The sequence below is a fragment of the Aythya ferina genome (genome assembly GCF_964211825.1).
Source record: "Aythya ferina genome assembly, chromosome: Z".
Classification (NCBI taxonomy): domain Eukaryota; kingdom Metazoa; phylum Chordata; class Aves; order Anseriformes; family Anatidae; genus Aythya; species Aythya ferina.
Window position 1 is genome coordinate 72,182,158 of NC_140299.1, and position 18,217 is coordinate 72,200,374.

Below are 18,217 nucleotides of genomic sequence, written 5' to 3' on the forward strand. Positions count from 1 at the left end.
TATTTTATGTTAGCAAAAGAAAAAATAAAACCCACCAATTGAACAAAACCACCATCACCACCAACAAAATCCAACAATTATTTTTAATTACAAATCTTTTCCCTACTTCTGTGTCTTAACAATGTATTTTTTCACAAGTTCTTCCCTTCTACAGATGGCTTTTTTTTTTTTTTTTTTTTTTTTCTTTCTGCAGAATAAACCTTGACCATTCTGTGACCTGCAATATAATGTTAGCTGTGCAAGATAACACAGCAAAAAATATGACTGATTCTTCTGGATCCACTCCCTTATCACACTAAAAGCAAACCCACACAGCCTGTGGGATTGCTGTGGAAGAAACTGATGTCAGAGGATGCCTGGGGGGTCTGAACATCTTACACATGTCATGATAATCAGTCCACAGTGCAAGAAGAGCAAAATGACAAAATTATTTGCTGAGATCTTGCTCTCTGTTCAGCCACTGATGCAGTCACTCTGTATATTATTGCTGTAAGGGATGCCGCTGCTTTTCTTTCTCTCCTTGACCTTGCTTACCTACGTCCATACATAGCATCACATTTTGTGACCTGAGATCTTAGCTTCTGGCAACAACCCACAATGGGACAGAAATATGTGTAATGTAGAACTGTATTTTCAGAACATGGGCTGGCCTGAACAGAGTACATTCCATAACAGAGTACATCCCTTCCCTTCCCTTCCCTTCCCTTCCCTTCCCTTCCCTTCCCTTCCCTTCCCTTCCCTTCCCTTCCCTTCCCTTCCCTTCCCTTCCCTTCCCTTCCCTTCCCTTCCCTTCCCTTCCCTTCCCTTCCCTTCCCTTCCCTTCCCTGCCCTTCCCTGCCCTTCCCTGCCCTTCCCTGCCCTTCCCTGCCCTTCCCTGCCCTTCCCTGCCCTTCCCTGCCCTTCCCTGCCCTGCCCTGCCCTGCCCTGCCCTGCCCTGCCCTGCCCTGCCCTGCCCTTCTCTTCCCTGCCCTGCCCAGCCCTGCCCTCCCTCCTGCAGATGAAATCTCAAATCTTTCCTCTTTGCAATGAAAGTAATTTTCACAAGTTTGGGAAAATGCTGACTTTTGTATTTCAATATTCCTCCTTAGTTTATAATATTTTTGCCATGGGAATTCTGGTTAAAATAGCTTCATTGAACATGGTTGCATTCTAGGCAAATAACTAGTTGCAAATCTATTTTCTATACAAAAATCTTATGTCTCACTATTAGAACCATTATTACAAGTTCCACTGAATTTATGGCAATAGCATTGTTAAAGAATTCTGGCAATGAGTATGTACAGGAGAAGTATGGTTATCATGAGCTGACCATTTGTAAGCTGGTCTGCAAGATATCTCCTAAAAATTCTTATGCAAGAATCAGAACAAAATAGTGAATTTTCATTGTTGCTTTGTCATGCTGGTAAGAATATTAAGAGTCAATCCCCTGTTGCCAATGGTGTTGACTTCATTATATGCTCAAAAAAGTCTACAGTACTTAAGGGGAAAAAAAAGATGTGCAGAATAAACTAACTTGTCAACAAGTATCTCACATTACTGACAACAAATGCTTAACTGTCAATGCTTACGATACCTTTTTGATTCCCCTGACTTTCTTTTTTAAATATCATGGAAACACAATATACTGTAATGAAATGACATAAAATTCATTCTGTTTTCCTCTGTGTATGTATGTTTTTACATCATCCAGTATACAGGGAAATATTTCCCTAAACAACTGTTCCTAATTCAAAACATCTTCTATACTGTTATTATTAATAGAATTGTCCATCACTGATATGATAACCAACAGTTTGTGATCTGCTATAATTATTTTTCTACTAATTAATTTTCTTTGGTTATAGGATTTTTTCTTTGGCTATAGGATTAAGCTTATGCAAAATAAATTTATTTATTTATTTATTTTAAACTAAATTTGAAGATCGATATGTAAAACTGACCCTTAAGATTATCCTTTTCTAAGTTTCCCTTGGATTCCCCTCCCCTTCTTTTATATGGGATATTTCAAATTCAATTAGATCACTGTTGTAAACTGTTGCAACTTTTTCTGTCACAAGCACCACGTTGTGAAACCATTTGATGCCCATGTGGCAAAGAATATTCAGATTTTTAAGGTTATACTTTAGGCAATAATTATACCTTTCAAACTGTCCACATAGGATCATTTACTGAGTTTCTTTTTTGCTGCAAAATGCCTGTTTGATGTTTGACAAATGACATTTGGCATTTGGACAAGGTGTTCCACTCACCTCACTGATATCTTTGCTTTTCTACTAGGCTTAATACCAATGTATGTATCTTGTTAAGGATCTATATCTGGTAAGCCAGCAGTTCCTTCTTTCTGAAGGAACTTTTATGAAAGTAACCTTATTTGATCCACTTATCTCATGTGTTAAGTGCATATGCTTATAAGCATTTCCTATAGGATATTGAATGTAATTTTCGACCTAGTATTTCTTTTGCCCTACAGATCCAGATAGAGGTTTCAAAACTGGCTTTGGACAGCCTGTTTCCTATTTTTGTGTCAGTCTTATTATACTAACACTAAATATAGTACCCCACTAGGCAGGATCTTTAATAAAACTAAACTTTTATGAAACAAACAAACAAACAAACAAACAAAAATATCATCGCAGCCTGCAGGCATGTTGACTTGGGTATAGAATATTTTCTATACTAGTAGGGATTATGCTACATAAAAGTGATACATAAGGAATATTCCTCATGTAAAACAACCTAGAGTAAGAGAATTAGAAAGGCATTCATTCAAAACATACAAAATAATGTACAACAAACATCTGAGGACTGATTATGAAGTAGGGAAGAAAGGGGTCCTGATTCAATTGTTGAAAAATACACAGGAGATACAGAGCTTCTTGCATACATCAAAAAATGATATCCTTCAGAAGGTTTCTCAGAGATGACTAGTTTGCAATACATCCTGAGTCCTGGGCTCCTGTGCTGCTTTGTGACTTTGCGACTCTGTGATGTTTTTGAAGCCTGAAGTAGCACAATATTTCATTAAGAATTGCAGCCTATGACAAATGCTAAGAAGTTCTTGGACTTTCATCTATCATCTTCTTCAGAAAAGCATTTGAAAGAGCACCTATAGCTGAACTTTTGTAGAATGAAATCATTAAAGATTCATATCTCCCCAAGTTTTAATCTAGTTTGGACTGTTGACCTTTATTTATTCAATTGCTAGGTTTTCTCATCTTAGAGCATGCTGAGTTACAAAAACTGCTCTTGACCATAACTTGGAAAAGTCATGCAAACTTCTTTTACTGGAATACACTTTCTGAAGGAATAATAATATGTAGTCAAATTATTCCACCGGGGAACTCTGCTGTAGCTACAGATGCTATGTCCACCTTTACTGCCTTAATTCTAATTTAAATGAGAGTTGAGAGCAGCTCACATGTGGAGTTTATCCTTCCTGAACTTTGTAACACTCAGTGAAGTCTCCCTAAGTCTTGTTTTGGGCTAAATTTGAGCTTCTGGGTAAAGCATTGGCAGTACAGGTGCCAGTAGCTAGTATAACACCATCATGTATAACAAGAAACTCTCTGCATTTGCAGTTCAGGTCCCCAGCATTACCCCACAGATGAAAAGAGCTAGAGCTGCTACCCAAGCCAGATATTTGTGCAAGACATTCAAAACATCTTGGAGAAATCTTGACAGCATTACTGGAATTCATACCAAATTAGTCCAGCAGACCACCTGGTTTACATATGCTGTTATTAAGAGAGACTCAAATCTTGAATTTTCAGATGTTGACCAGATTAATTAAATATAGTGAAAAGTGGTGTCTATATGTTTGCTAAACCACAATGTGTAGTGTACAGGTATTATTATCCATCTGATTCAGTGAACTTTGAAGTTGTTATTTAAGAAAGTTTTATTCTAGTATTAATAGTGAAATTGTCAGTCTTATATGTTTCATCAGCATATGCAGATATGATCCTTTGAAGAGTAAAGCCTTTCAATCCCATGCCACATCCCATTTTTTGAACTAACTTTGTAGATTTAGCTTTATTAAAGGTAGCAGGCAGATAAGTAAAATACAGCCAAGAATATGACATTCAGGTAATACTTACACCCATTTTTTTCCCATCAAAAACCATTGAAGTTACATATTTTAATTTACTGAAGTAGTTGTTACACATTAGGTGGCATCAAATTCCAATCCCTTTATCCACAGCACTTTAGCAGAGAAAGCTTATCTTAGTGAAATGCTACTCTCTGGTCAGAAACTATATCAGTATGTAACACCTGAGACTCCCTTTCCTCCACCAGAACTCTCTATGCCTGATTCTGTTGTCCCTTGAATGGAAGTAAACCTAAACCAGTTTCACTGAAACTTACGAATGTCATTAGGGAGAGAGTAAAAAGGGAATCAGTTTCTTTATCTAGAAGTCTGTCTACTGCTGTCTCATTGCCAAATTTCCTCTTACCTTCACCATAACTACTAATAAATGTCTTAGTCTTTTTCTTCTTATAAGTCCCTTCTTATAAAATCTCATAAAATTTTACTTTTAAAAACTCAAGAAGCTGAAGTTGCTTTCTCAGTCCAGAAAAAGACTCACTGTCACCATTGCTTTCTATTCATGTTTAAAACCAATTAAAAGAAACTTTTGTGTTTTTTTAAATGTTTACCTTAAGGTCATATATTTACACATATAATTTTACAATAATCATGTTTTTCACTCCTTGCATTTTGGAAGCAAGCTTTTTTATACTTTTCATTTGCTAAGTTTCTGTATATTTTTTTCTTCACCTTGTCAGAAAGTAGTCAGTGATGCTTTGCATCAAATGTCTAAAAGGCAAGGGTTGTTCTCTAGCCAACGCAAGTCCAGCATTACAACCTCAGCATCAAAACAGCAACACCAAAATCATATTATTTTGGGGCCTGGATACAAGTGTACCACCCACTAAGAACACTATTTCTTTGCAGCTCAACAGATCAATCTTTATAAGCTCATTGCTATATAGTTTTAACTGTCTCTAGGCTAAATGAAAAACCTAAATGACAAAAACAAGCATGCATAAAACTTGTTACCTGGTGCTAAATCCAGAGACCCACAAAATTTTCAAGTCCCTGCAGTAAATCCTGAATAATCACTTTTCTGAACAAACTTTTCTGATTTGCAACCTTCTAGAGTTCATGCTAGAATCTATCTGTACTAATAACCTAATCAAGCCTCCTTAATAAGTCATCAGCTTTTTTTCAAGGCTCTTTTCAGATCCAAGAATTTCTTGAATCCTAAGAGTTTTTCATTATTTGTCTGGCACAGCTTCTTTGTTTGGAGAGGGAGTGTAATAGCTGTGAGGTGACTTTTCTGTAGAGGAGACGGTAAGTCACAGATCATAGCTTGACAGCCATGAACTTTCTGTATGATAACCTCTGTCCGCTTATTTCAGTGGTTACATCATTAAATGACACCCCAAATGCATACATCCACGTAAAGACAAAGCTGTAGTCATGGGAACTTAATCAGATAACATTTCTTGTTGCTAACCTTCAATGCCATACAAATAAGTCTTTCAGTTTTGAAGCACATCATCTTGCATTGACTACACCACCATATTAAGCATTTCGTATCAGATATGTTATTTTCATTCCTCATAAATATGTCTATGAGAGTAATTAAAGGCACACAGTGAATTTTAGCAAGTCCATAGACCTGCATTGCCATGCTAGATATTTCTTTGTGTTGGTCTTTTTTATTTCTACTGTTAGTCTTATTTTTATCTGAATTTAATCTAATTTAGCTTTCTTTAATTTTGAATACATATAATGTCTCCAGAAAAAATTTATTGGATTTCTAACAGAATTTTTACAACATAGGAATATACAGATTTCAGAAATCAGCTTCACTTCTCTATTCAACCACTCTCTATTCTGAGATATTTTCATGTTTATGATAGTGTAAATAGAGTCACTGTATTGTTCTTTTATTTTATTTTATTTTATTTATTTTATTTTATTTTATTTTATTTTATTTTATTTTATTTTATTTTATTTTATTTTATTTATTTTATTTTATTTATTTTTATTTTTTTATGTACAATTAAGTTCACATGGTTAGATGTATCTTATTTGCCCTTTCTGCAACACGATATATATATCTTTATATTACACTTATGACATTCTGTAAAACATTGGTTAAAAAGTAACAGCAGTGATCTTGCTGTAGAGTACAGGATGGACCTTTCTCCATACATTGTGAAAACTACCCATTGGTTTGAAATTGCTGTAGTTCTGTGGCTGTAACCACAGACATTGTTGCATAAAAGTATAACAAAGACATGGTTATACTTTTGCCATAAAAGACCTATTCTGTTGATTACAGGCAAAACCAAAAGACCTAGTTTAAATTTGTAAGCAGTGGTTTAGAGAACAACCAGGAAAGGATTTGTCTGTAAGCTTGGAAACTGCTAGCTTCTTCGACTTAGATACACTGACATGTTTTAATGAATGGGTCAAAATTCCCAGGTTTATTTGGACAGAAAATTTCTGCCTTTGTGTTAGTCCAAACAGGATCACTGTGACAAGAGACTGGTGCTCTGTGCAAACTGCAGTGTCTAGAAACTTCAGAAAAAAAGTTAAACCCATGGAGGCACTAGAAGGATCACAATAGTCTATTTCTTCTGAAGTATCTTCAGACAAAAGGAAAGTGGTTACAAGGTGGTGTAAAAAAATTCTGGAGTATCTAGATTATTTGGGTTAAGAGTTTCCAGTCTGGGATACTCTTTACTGTGGCAATTCTCTGTTGCCAGTTTATTCAGATCTTTTGCACTACAGACAACAAGGCTTTGCAGTTTCTGCAGATCAGGCCCCTGTGGTGAATGAGGGAGGGATACATAACAAACATAAAACTTATATAGCAAATATAAAATGTATTCATTTGAGTATATTCTAATTAACTAATTTACTCTGATTCAATTCTTTGTATGTCAATAAAACTAGCACTGAAGTTCAAGCATATATATATATATTTATATATATATACACATGTATATATTTAACTTTTCTATGTTATTTTCCAACTCTCCAAGGTGCTCTCCCAGGTTTACTAGTACATTATTTTCACTAATTTAGCACAATGTAGAGACTTTTGCTTCAGGTTTGAATACACCTGAAAGTAAACATTGAGAACATGAGCACTGCCTCAGTGAATATTCCCTCCTTGACAACCATAAAAAGAGAAGTATTCAGTGGAACCTTTCCTAGTAGTAGCATCTGCTCCACAATTTCCCATCGTAATGAACAGCAAAGCCTGGCTAGTCTGGCATGTGCACAATGGCAGTCCTATTTGTCCTGACTAGGAAACTCAGCTCCCCACAGGAAGAGCAACACAGAAAACTGTGTTGGACCTTTTTTCCTGGATAAGAGGATTTAAACTAACTGCTAGACACTGGGCAGATTTCACTGGGGTAATAAGCTTTCACACTAACACACAGGAAACTGTTAAGAAGAGGGCTGTCCTGAAAATTTCAGGTTACTCTCTGGTGTGTACACCATCTGTCCTAATAATTTTAAGTCATGTTGTAGAGAACTTTTAAAGGAATGCATTGATCTATTTGCTGGAAGAGGGTTAATAAAATTACACAGGAGGCACCTAAGTATTTTAGCAGTAAGCAGTTCAAAATTCAACTCTGTGTCTCTTTCAGGGTCAAATCATGGTTGCTTTCTCAAGTTCTTCAGATGTTGTTGGCACCAATGTAATTCCGATCCAGCTGATAATGTAGCAGTGCATCTGGCTTGAAAAGTGAACTTACTTTCCACTCTTAACTTGCAACAACCAATTGAATGCTCAATGCCTTTTGCTGCCTAAAAAACTCTGAGGTGGGTCATGATGCTCAACAGATTGCTCCTGTGGCCCACTACCATCTCTCTACTTGCCTATTAACAGCCCGGGGGACAAAGCTCTTTACTTCTACTCTTTCCAATATGGTCTGAAAACAACAGCAACAAAAAAGGTAGCATGCTCCTAGGTCATATATCAGCACAGAAAATCAGCAGTGATATCTGGATTTGATCCCACTAAAAAAAAATAAAAAAAAATAAAAAAAATGGAAATTAGCACATAGAATTGAAAGTAAGGAAGCAAAAATATGAATTTTTATCTACAGTATGTTCGTTCTTTGACTGCAGCACCTATCATTTGCTACAGAAAAGCTAACTTTCAAACAATTATTTGTGCAAGAGAATGTTGCAGAAGGAGTCACTGTATTTGACAGGAAGAAACTGGAAAGAATTTAACAGAAAAAAGCCTAACCTTTTTGATTATGTAATTCCATGAATAATATCCCAGTCATCCTCAAAATATTTCCATTAGGATTAATTTATTGTTTCAACCCTTAAAAATATTATTTCCTTTAAAATACATTTATTTATACTTTTAGATCATATGAAAGAATTCTTAATGCAATCACTTCTCTCACTTTATACCTTTCTTCTTCCTTTACTTTCTTTCTCATTCAATTTCTGTTCTCTCCCTCTCTACCTCTCTTTCAAAATTACATAAAAAGAGGTAGTACATATTTAATGAAAATACCTAGTGCCTTTTTAGTTAGTCTGAATGGTTTCCTTCCAAGTGTGAATTTTTATTCACTGTGATTCTTTGTGATATTTGATTTTCTGCATACCTGCAGGCTACACTGCTAAAGGTCAGTTTAAGATTTGGCCAGTTACTTCTCCTCAATTTAAGTAGCTTTTGGGGCAGACTGAGAACTGCATAATATCTGATCATACAAAGAAGAAAATGCTACAGAATCTGGAGGAATTTCCTTTGGAGGGAATATAGCACCATGCTACGCCTACATGTGTGTACCTCTGTGTCTGTATGTGCAGGTTTGCAGACCTTCTGTTTCCATGAGAGCCACACAAATGTGCCTAAGGAGCTGCCTTCTGTTGAGTTGCTACTGTATCCCAGATTACTGATAACTTTTACTTAAAGCTTTTGTGCAATGGCCACGTAAATTGTTGGGACATGAAAAAAGAAAAAAATCCATTTATATACTTTATATTTATACACACTTAAAATGTAGAAAGCTGACACTGTACAATTGCTTTTTCTTTGTTACTCTCTCACTTGGAGGCAGCACTGACTTGTTGGATATTTCTTGAAATAATATTGGTTCTGAAAAGAATGTTTTTTAAAGAACATAACAAAATAGATAATATTTCATTTGAACTAGATAATGAGGTTAAATTCTTACCTGATGAGTGAGATGTTTCTGAAATACAGAAGCCAGGAGTCCTTCTCAGGTCCAAGGTTTGGGTGTACGCATTGTCTGCATCTCAGCTCCGAGCAAGACAAGGTTTGGGAGTGAGATCCAGAGTTCAGCATGATTTCTGAGATTACCAGAAAACCTCAGGTATCCTCATTCAGCAATGTTGATAGGAAGATGAAGGTCAACAGTCCTACAGTAAAAGGAGGAATGCAACTTTTGGCCACTCAACATATATTTTGAATGTCCAAATTTGCTCAATTATTTTTATTACAATTTTGGTCAATTCTAGACTATATGAGTGTCTGAGTCATTACATTATTGCTTTTGATTGGTACAGCTCTATGCATGGAGTGAGCACAAAGCATTTGCTTTCTCTTTTATTCTCCCATTATAGGATTTTCTTAGTGATGGCTAGGTGCAGAATGAGAGATAGTTCTGAACATGTCTTCGGCCAGCTATCTTGGCATGTTAGGCCTTTCCAAAATGAAATGTTTGAAGAAGTTCAAGAAAAAGAATATCAGAAACAGAGTGTAACAAGATGAAGTAACAGATAGTGTACGTAACAATATTATCAAGTGTGTCTGTGTATTTCCTCAAAAACCAGCCAACCAGACAAAAAGACAGCAACAACAACAACAAAAACCCAAGTAATTACATTGAAAAATGACCTGGGAAACTTCTATTTTCTAACCGCTGACACAGGTAACTCATGGAAGTAAAGATGAGCCAGAAAGTGGCTGAAGCTTTGCCCTCAGACAGATGTGTTCAGATTCTTTCACAGAATCACAGAATGGCCGAGGTTGGAAGGGACCTCTAAAGATCATCTAGTCCAACCTCCCTGCCAAGCAGGATCACATAGAGCACATTGTGGAGGATGGCATCCAGGTGGGTTTTGAATATCTTCAGAGAAGAAGACTCCACAACATCTCTGGGCAACCTGTCTAGTGCTCTGTCACCCTCACAGTAAAGAAGTGCCACCTCATATTCAGCCAGAACTTCCTGTACTTCAGTTTGTGAAGTTTCCAGTAACTCCTTCTTCTGCACCTCTTGTGCACGTGGATGGAGAGGGATGGAGGAGGTAGAATTACTACCTTATCAACTATTCTGAATTCAGGCTTCATTTTAAAAACTTTCAAAAAGTGTTAAAAAGTGTTAAAAGGATTAGAATAAGAAAGAGTCCTCATAAAAAACACAGCTGCTTTTATGTAAAAATCATATGCTTCAAAATAGACATTGTCCTTTTGTATGGCTGTTGCAATGATCCTGGATGAAATTTTTTGAGATTTCTATGTGATTTATTAGGCCAAATTTCAAATACAGAATGTTTTATGAGTTTAAACAACAGAATTTCAATGGGATTAAAGCTTTCAAGTCACCTAAAAATATTGAGCTCTTAGGTATTTTACAGCTTCTCCTTCGCTACATTGATTTCCATGTAGAGAAGCAGCTTTTAAAATTATACTTTTGAAAGTGGCTTTTCATCTTCAAGTGTTCATGTTGCTATCTAAGGATTATTCAGATTGACTTTTAGTTTTCCATTGAAATATACTAGAGTCTCAATTTCTTCTTTTTCATTTTCTTTCTCACTCTTTCTCTAGAGAAACAAATGAAAACAGAGGAAACATGCCTGCAAAACAAGAGGACCTACTCCTCATATGTGGGGACAATTACATCTGGGGAACAATTCTGACTGCTGAAATTGAAATTTCAGTTCATGATAAAAGCAGCCTTTCATCAGCTGGGAAGTATCAATACAGGCAAATGGAGGCTGAAGATACCGTGTAATGAACATATAAGAAAAGAAAATCATATTGCTCTTCTATTGATTAGGAGAGTCACTCTGATGCAAAACTTTTTCTACTAACTTTTTTCAAGATTGTTTTGGGAATAACACTGCCTTGGGGTAATTACCTTGGGGTAATTCTAAACAGAAAATTTAGCAAAAATATTGGAATACAAATAAATGACAAAAGTGCTATTACTCATTCACCACAGAAATATGGAGTTCAATAGACTTTTCCTTACTAAACTACAGTCAATCAGTAAGTAAGGAAATGAATATTGTTGGACTATCTCAGCTGTATTAAATTTATGCCACTTGTAAAATGGTTCCTAGCTGTTGGTAAGCCTGTTGTTAATTAATTAACGAAGAGAAGAGAAGAGAAGAGAAGAGAAGAGAAGAGAAGAGAAGAGAAGAGAAGAGAAGAGAAGAGAAGAGAAGAGAAGAGAAGAGAAGAGAAGAGAAGAGAAGAGAAGAGAAGAGAAGAGAAGAGAAGAGAAGAGAAGAGAAGAGAAGAGAAGAGAAGAAGAGAGGCAGAACAGCTTCTGCTTTCTATCTATTTTGCTCTTCTGGGGAACCAAAGATTGTGGTTATAATTAAAATTTCCACTCTTTACATATTCATCACCTGTAATCAAATCATCCTCATTGTCAAAGATGAATTGTTGAATGATTTTTCCCACTGAAAAATCCATTTTATTCTGACAGATTTCCACAGTAGTGGACTCTCACAAGGCAGTCTTGTGACACAGTATTTTAGCAAGGTTTGTTTTGGCTGATACCTGCCATTTTCACTTTGCTCAGATTGCTGTTTCAACAAAGTCTGCTGTTGCTATGCCTGGAGTAGATAGCTCCCAGACAAACCACATCCAGACCTTTTATCACTGAATGGGAGAGAAGAAGGATAACACAGTCCAGCCTCATCTGCCAGGTCACTTGTTCTACTGCTATTGTGTGTTAGAATGTGCCAAGGATGAATGCTGCATATATAAAAAGTTGCAGCCTCCACAGATGTGCACAAAATGCATCCTGCAATCCAAACATGGCACGTATTCTCCCCACATTCAATGCTTTTCAACTTTTGAACTTTTCTTTTTGAACCCTGCAACAAACATTGGAAAGAGCACATAAGTATGTGCTGCAGATCTGCTAGATCAGATTCAAATTCTCTGCTACAGCTCAGCTCTGATAGGTTCGCTTGCTACTTCATATACGAGGGCAGGCCTCTGGTTTTGAGATGGGAAGATCTGATTTACAACCCTTCTGTACTTCATATATTGAAGTAAAGTTTTGCCTGCAGGGATTGAGAAATTACTGACCTTGTCACATTTCTGGCAGTCATGCTCAAATGCTTCTACTTGAGCTTTCCAGAAAGTCACAGCAATGGAAAGAAACCCTTTACCTAATCAGTAAAGCAGCTGCATTGCAACAGTCTGCATGCAGATTTTAAATTACAATTAAAACATTGAGACCAATACTAAAAAGTCTTTAATCACCAAATGATGGTGAATCATCAACAGTTTATGACTGTCAGCAATGACCAGATAGGCAACTAACTGTACCTGTCTAAAAATAATGGAGTTGTAATAAATAAGATTTGAAAAACACTGCCTGTAACCTCCTAGCTGGGTATACATTTTCAACCATATTTCAAATTCTTATAATACAGATACCTTTTCAGCATGCCCAGAAGAATAAAATGAGGTTCTATCCTTGTTTTTATGTAGAAAATGGTAGACAGAAGCCATATCATCCTGTGAAAAATGTGTAACGAAAAATACTTGTCTTCATGCATTTTGTTGGGAAAAAAAAATATTGTCATACTAGCCCATACACAAATATATGAATATAACAGAACCTTGTGGCCATTTCTCTGTTCATGAGCATTCTGCAGTGAGTTTCTTGCTAGTGAAAGACTGGTGTCTTTGGGAGCTTGGATCATGTTGTTCACTTTCATAGAAGGTCTGAAACAAAAGTCATGCTGCTTCTCCCTGAATTGTGGGAAGAACATCATGGGGTTTAAAAACTAAATTTATTTTCTCCCAGTGCCTAAGGGGGCTTGGTGGTATTCAGCACCTGTTTCAACCACAAAAAATGTATTGTCAGTTAAAAAAAATCAGGTCTGATGCCTTTCTTATGGCTTACTTTCCTGGTGGACCTCCATCAGAACAGTTAAAATAAGAAACACTTGATGAGCTGTTTAGACAGAAAGATATTTGCTTCTCACTGCTTGAGAAACTGAGAAGCATAGGACAGCTCTGTGCCCACAGATCAGAAATTGGGTAATGGGTTGGCTGCAGCTGGTTGATGAAAGCTGGAGAAATATAAGCAGGAAGAATGTAAAAAAATATTTCAGATAGGTCTGATTAAAAGAAGGATACATGTGAACTGTCCCCTGCAGCTTACCCTGCCATCAGATTCTAGCAGAAACACAAATCCTTTCCTCCATATGCAAATGCTCTCTTGGGTGTAGTCTGCAGTCAGTAACTGTAGCCTCACGTCTTTGACAGGTGTATAAGGAATGGATAAACAAGTACAGTGATATTCAGATAAGGAAAAGAAGGTTTGGTAGTTTTTAAATAAAATCAAACATTTATTCCAGCAAACAGAGGAGAAACAGTTGACATAAGGGACAAGCAAAAGAGTGAAAACTCAAAACTAGATCGCTAATGCATTTCATGTCAGTAACTGGATGGACAAACAAGCAGGAACCAGTCAAGATAAAAGGGGGCTGTGGAGGTGCTAAAAGAAAAATAAACAAAAACATTAAAATAACAGCTTTTGTCAAACTTAAAAAAAAAAAATCTTTTTTTTTTTCTTTTTCTTTTTTTTTTTTTTTCCCCAGTGAATTATTTAATCTTCTTCTGACCCTATTGTTCTCATGGAAACAGTTTTTAAATGGAGAGGGTATTTTAGAATAAAAAGTTAGAAGGGTTTGTTTCTCAAAATGAAATGTTTTACCATTGCTTCAACAAAACACTTCATTTTGAAAATGTCAAAACATTTTACTTCATGTTTTCAGAATAAAATGTTTTGACATTTTGAAATCTCTCAAATTTTGACAAAAGTATTTGTAGAGTTCAATGGTAATCAAGATTTCTAACACCCAGCATCCCCCCAGGTGCACACACCCAGAACCCATCCTATATGGCGATTTTAGTATTTAATAAAAAGAAAAGAAGTCCCGGAGCTTCCTGAGCAACAAATAAATTACTTATTAATCACACAAAAGTGATCAAACAGCAGCTTCTCTCAGACAGGAGGAGGACTCCAGGTTCCTTCTGCAACCCAGCTGGATTCATGGTAGTACAGCAGGGCTGCAGGGACATGTGAAGGGGCATGTGGCTGCCAAAGGCATGTCTGAGAGGGAAACAGGAGATGCTTGGCATGAAGAACCACTCTTACCCCATGACTGTGCATGGCTCTGGGTGCTCCCCTACAATGATAAAACCTGTGGGAAAAGTAAAAAACAAAACAAACAAACAACAACAACAACAACAAACAACAACAGCAACAAAACAGAAAAATATCTAAACTAGTATTCAAAACAATCAGTTCCTAAGTGGTCTGACAAATCTCTCAGAACATCATTGAAGCCTATGGACTTTTAAAATGTTTGTGCTATTTTGACTCATGACTTTTTATTTATTTATTTATTCAAATAATCATGTTATTCTGAGCTGTCCTATGGGTACTGTAAAATTTCTCTTTTGGTTTAATCTATACTCATTTTCTGTAGCCTTTGGACTTTGTGACTGTGCTTCATTGTGCCCAATATTTTTGTATCTCCAAAGATGAGTCTTTTGTTTCCTTTTGAACTACATTTTCGTATTTGTCTACAGGACTGGGAGGGTGAAGGTTTAAAATCTCAGCTTTTAAAGGACTTATCCTGTGTTTTCATACAGATTATCCAATGGAAAAACAGCCTGAATGACTTGCAGCTCTATGGTTCTCCCATGCTAAGTCATCTTTGCTGATTGTGAGAGATGTGTGTCCACATAAAAGCAGCATTTTGTATCTGCCTTTCAGAGGTGTGTTGCCATTGCCTTCAGGGTAAGGCTTAGGAGAAAAAGCAAAGGGATGAACACTTCAGATATCACTCTATTTTCCTGCCATCTAAAATGTTCTGATATCAGCTAAACAATCTAGCAGAAATCAGATAGGAAAATCTGCAGAAGGGGAGTCCATGTTGCAGAAAAATAATAACCTGCAAATCCTACCCTGACATATCTCGTTTCAGTTCCTGTGTGATCTTTCCTTTTTAGCCCATGACAGCTAGTTTTTCGTTCAGCTTACTCAGTTTGTGTTGACTCCACATTTCTTCCTTTTTATGTATTTAGGTTTCTGTCATACAATTTATTATTAATATTATTCATAATAATCATACGGATAATAAATACAACACTATTAGAAACAAGTTAGAAACACGAGAAATAAACACTAAAATTTCAATACAATATTTATTAAATTTGTATATGCAATTACTAACTTGGGTAGGAATTGCAGTGTAGGAGGTCCCATCCCTTTTACTTTTGTCAATAAAATAGAGCATGGAAATCAACGTATTCTTTAAGGAAGGGACACTCATGCCTCATAATGCCAGTAGAAGAATCAGGAAAAAAAACTCTGCTCCTACAGAAAAATCTGAGGTGCAGAAGCCTTGGAAATAGGCAGGACACAGGCTCGGCATGCTCTGTCTTTTGTGTGACACTCAGGCATTGCAGACATCACACAGGGAGATGAGGTGGTGACATCTGGGTGTGGCAATGCAGAGCTTGACTATGAACCCAGGTCTGAGTTCCATGTCTTTTGCTGGAGCACTGTGTACTGCAGCCTAATTAGTTAAAATTAATTTATAACAGTCATTTCCATAATTTATAAATAATATGGTGTGGTGTAATAACTGATAATAGTACAGATTACAGAATGAGCTTACATCTCAACAAAATGTTCTCTAACGTGCCTATTATACTGCAGCAGAACAGATTATTGCAAAGTGACTCAACTTGTACTTCTCTTTAGTAAGTGAATCATAATGCTTTAATGCTCTTGGATAATCTGCCATTAGAAGAACAACAAGTAAGGCCCAAATGGCCATACAGAGATATTAGTGTGCTCCAGGCAAAAAGGTTTGAAAAGAAGATAGGGAAGAGAAAGAAGTTATACACTGAGAGATAAAATGCTGTGCAGTGTTTAAGCACAACAGGATTAAAATGGTTGTGCCCTCTTCCTTTTTTACTAATTTTTTTTTTTGGCGTCTTATAGTATTTTATTGTACAGCATAATGACAATTAACACTTAATAGAAAGTGAAACTATCAGCGTTTTTTGTGTTAAAAGCATAGTTCAATGTCTACAAATTAAGATGTAATTCTCATCACATTCCATTTCCCTTGGTCTGAGCTTTATGTGATCTGTGAATTGGTTTTAAATGATTTAAGATTTCATGACATTTTTTCCCTTAACAATTCATTAATTACTTAACATACAGTCCATTCTGTAAACAAGAGAAAGAAAATGGGCTACAAGGGTGGAATATAAACAGAAATAAATACACTGGAAGACATTTAGAATATGGAAACATTATAGTGCTTTGATGTGACCCTGATTAGTGATTAGTGTGCTCAGTGCTGCTATTTGCTCAATATGAAAAGAGCAGGAAAGGTGGCAGTGCATTGGCCTCTGTTTTCTCCACTCCTCAGAGTATCGTATAGAATATTTTGCTTCCGGTGTAGAAGCAAAATAGACATGGTAATCACCTCTCTAGACATAGACATGGTAATCACCTCTCTTTGCAAATGTCATATTTTTGGGGAGATATTTTGAACATATTTTTCTCACATTTTGCAGATGTTTTGAGAAAAGTGAAAAAATATCTATGTGATTTGCAAAGTCATTTTAGACTGTCTCTAACTTCATTGAAAAAGCAGTCTAACGGTAATAATCTGCTGGCTCTTCTCTTAAAAGGCAAATTATTCCCACTGTAAGACCTGCTGTATTTGCCATGTGTAGCAGTAGAATAACCACAGCATCTTTCATTTGTCTGTGTTGTTATGGACCAGAAACAAAAGTTAACTCCTTGACTCCTGCAAATAAGATGCTGTGAAATGCACAGTGATGCAAACTGATACATAGCAGATGTAGTGGAAATGAGCTGATGTAGGAGTCTGAGCTCCTGGCTGTCTGCACTACTGCCACAAGGAAGAGGAAAAAAGCAGCATAACCACAAGGAAGTGAATTCTGATTTTACATTTAGGTCATTTATCGTGGTGATGGCTTTAAAAGCACAAAGTATGAAAAAAATAAATAAAAATTATATGGTAAAACTATTTCCCTCCCAAGGTAATTCAAAATTGTCCTCTTGGTCTTTTGTAAAGTAACCTGATACAGACTTATTTTGTCATCATGTTAGAGAGAGTAAACTGTCCTACAGTGTTACTGTGTTTTTACTTTTCTGAGATTTCTGTAGATTTTTCAGCCAAATTGTGACAAAATTAATTCTAAAAAGTGCCCTCAATGTAAGTATGCATTACATTTCACAAAACAGACTCTTTAGATTTATTTTGCATCAACTATCCTGTATTTCAATTATCTTTTCCATCTCATTTAGATTTTCAATTTAGTTAACAACTTTCTGGAAGAGTTGAGACTCTGACATGAGACTCTAACTCCAAATGACATTAAATGTTGTGCAGAGAACAAGGATTTTTTCTTACATTTTTTGGGCCCCTTACACTTATATTGATTTCCTAACTGTACTTAATTGGTGAATTAGACCTTTCTTTGCAAGGTAGTTTCATTTCCTTGAAAATGACTCACTGTTGTATCATACAGATTTTGTAGTCCACATCAGACCTATTCTACATGCTTGCTTTCCTATGTGCTGGTCTTGTGAAGCTGTCAGAACCTGAGGTGATATCCTATATACATATATATATCTCATATATATATATATATCCAATATATATATATATCCCATATACATATATATATATATTTGTTGTTGTTGTTGTTGTTTCTTGCAGTGCTGTTTTTTCTTCAGAGGAAGGAGAAACCTGCTCTTTTCAGTGACATAAAGGAAATATTTGCAATAGAAATGATAACTTTCTATCTGTCATATGCACTATCCTAAAGAAATTTCTCACTGTACTTTTATGTACACATGATCGAGAAAGACCATGAAGTCTGAGAGACAGATG

At 36.1% G+C, this 18,217-nt stretch overlaps 1 protein-coding gene across 6 annotated transcripts in view; it reads left to right on the plus strand.

Annotated features, from left to right (window-relative positions):
- Positions 1-11,346, plus strand: part of LOC311426995 (uncharacterized protein) — a 40,101-nt gene extending 28,755 nt beyond the window's left edge. For 5 of the 6 annotated variants that reach the window (XR_014687151.1, XM_084503919.1, XM_084503918.1 and 2 more), the window contains 3 exons: positions 7,675-7,849; positions 9,943-10,125; positions 10,839-11,346. Coding sequence is in view for 4 of the 6 variants with exons in the window: in XM_084503919.1 (XP_084360045.1) it covers positions 7,675-7,729 (55 nt within the window). In the remaining 2 variants the exon portion in view is untranslated. The remainder of the gene's footprint in view (positions 1-7,674; positions 7,850-9,942; positions 10,126-10,838) is intronic. The other variant, XR_014687150.1, reaches the window with a different exon arrangement.
- Positions 11,347-18,217: the final 6,871 nt, after the last annotated feature.